At 41.8% G+C, this 1,250-nt stretch overlaps 1 protein-coding gene across 1 annotated transcript in view; it reads left to right on the plus strand.

Moving 5' to 3' along the window:
• The window catches only part of LOC107726286 (GTPase-activating Rap/Ran-GAP domain-like protein 3), a 68,508-nt gene that overhangs the window by 47,484 nt on the left and 19,774 nt on the right, over positions 1–1,250 (plus strand). Inside the window, exons 21-23 of the mRNA XM_016535822.1 lie at positions 371–487; positions 707–879; positions 1,051–1,209. Of these exons, the coding sequence (XP_016391308.1) occupies positions 371–487; positions 707–879; positions 1,051–1,209 (449 nt within the window). The remainder of the gene's footprint in view (positions 1–370; positions 488–706; positions 880–1,050; positions 1,210–1,250) is intronic.

Consider the following 1,250-nt stretch of genomic DNA (forward strand, 5'->3'; position numbering starts at 1 on the left):
CTATATTTAATGCTGTATATTGAGCAGTGGACGATGTTAAATCCATATATGAGATACATATCTGAGTAAAAATGCATTGCTAGTCGGCACCACCTAGCGTGCAGGCGTGAATTAGCAGAAGGCAATCAATCGTTTCGTGCTCGGTGTGAAAGCAACGTTCGTCGGCGATTCGCCTCGCTTTTTCGCATCGCGCTCAGTGTGAAACGGCCTTTACGTTGCTGAAAGCTGTTGTTTGTAGAATTCACTAAACAGTAAGAACTAATCACACTCATTTGAATATTTAAACTTAACCAGAGTGCTTGAGTCTTTTTACATCAAATTAAGCTTTAAGTTCCATTGCTTTATATATCCAATTTCAACTGTGTTGCAGGGAAAGATGCTCGACTGTATGTGTACAGACTGAGCACGCTCAAACGAGGGATCGAGGAGCGGCAGCTTGTCCGCACCAAGTGTGACAGTCGAGAGAACAAGCTTGAGAAAACCAAAGGTACGAAAGAAAGTCTTCAGTCATCACCCACCCAAATATTTGAAATTATGACAGTTATTTAAACTCTAAAAACTCAAAAAATTGGAACTTTTCAATGTACAAGCTTTTTTCTAATTCAAAGTAGTTAAGTCAAGTAAAGCCATGCTGTCTATTTGACAAATTTGAAGTTTCTTGAAGTTTTTAATAATTAGCTAATAAAACAGAAATGTGTTTCCTCAGGCTGCCATCTCTACGCCATAAACACGCATCATGGGGTGGAGCTCAGAATCGTTGTGGCGATAAGAAACAAGCTCCTTCTGATCACCAGGAAACAGTCACGCCTCGATTGCCTCAGCTCTGCTACAGTCACAGGGACAACTGACTCATCTGTGGAAGATTTCCAATACATACGGGTAGGACACGGATTCAGCATGGATTCTCAAACGTCATGCATTGAAGTTTGCTGTTTATAAGTTAATTGCGTTTTACTGTCACTTGCAGCTTATAGGAAAGGTTTCTGACAGACATTTAGCTACTTTTCAAAAGCTCTCAACATTTCGGATGCTTGCTGTCCCCTGTCTTAGGAGATCTGCTTATGTGACTCCCCGGTGGTCATGGCCCTGGTTGATGGCCCAACAGGAGAGAATGATCACATGATCTGTGTGGCCTACAGACATCAGTTTGACTTGATCAATGAGAGTACAGGAGACGCCTACAGACTACACCATGTAGACTCCAACCGGGTGAGAAACAGCCACTTGAATAAAAACATACACTACCATTT

This window comes from Sinocyclocheilus rhinocerous, unplaced genomic scaffold (assembly GCF_001515625.1).
Source record: "Sinocyclocheilus rhinocerous isolate Xijiao unplaced genomic scaffold, SAMN03320098_v1.1 scaffold486, whole genome shotgun sequence".
NCBI classification, from domain to species: domain Eukaryota; kingdom Metazoa; phylum Chordata; class Actinopteri; order Cypriniformes; family Cyprinidae; genus Sinocyclocheilus; species Sinocyclocheilus rhinocerous.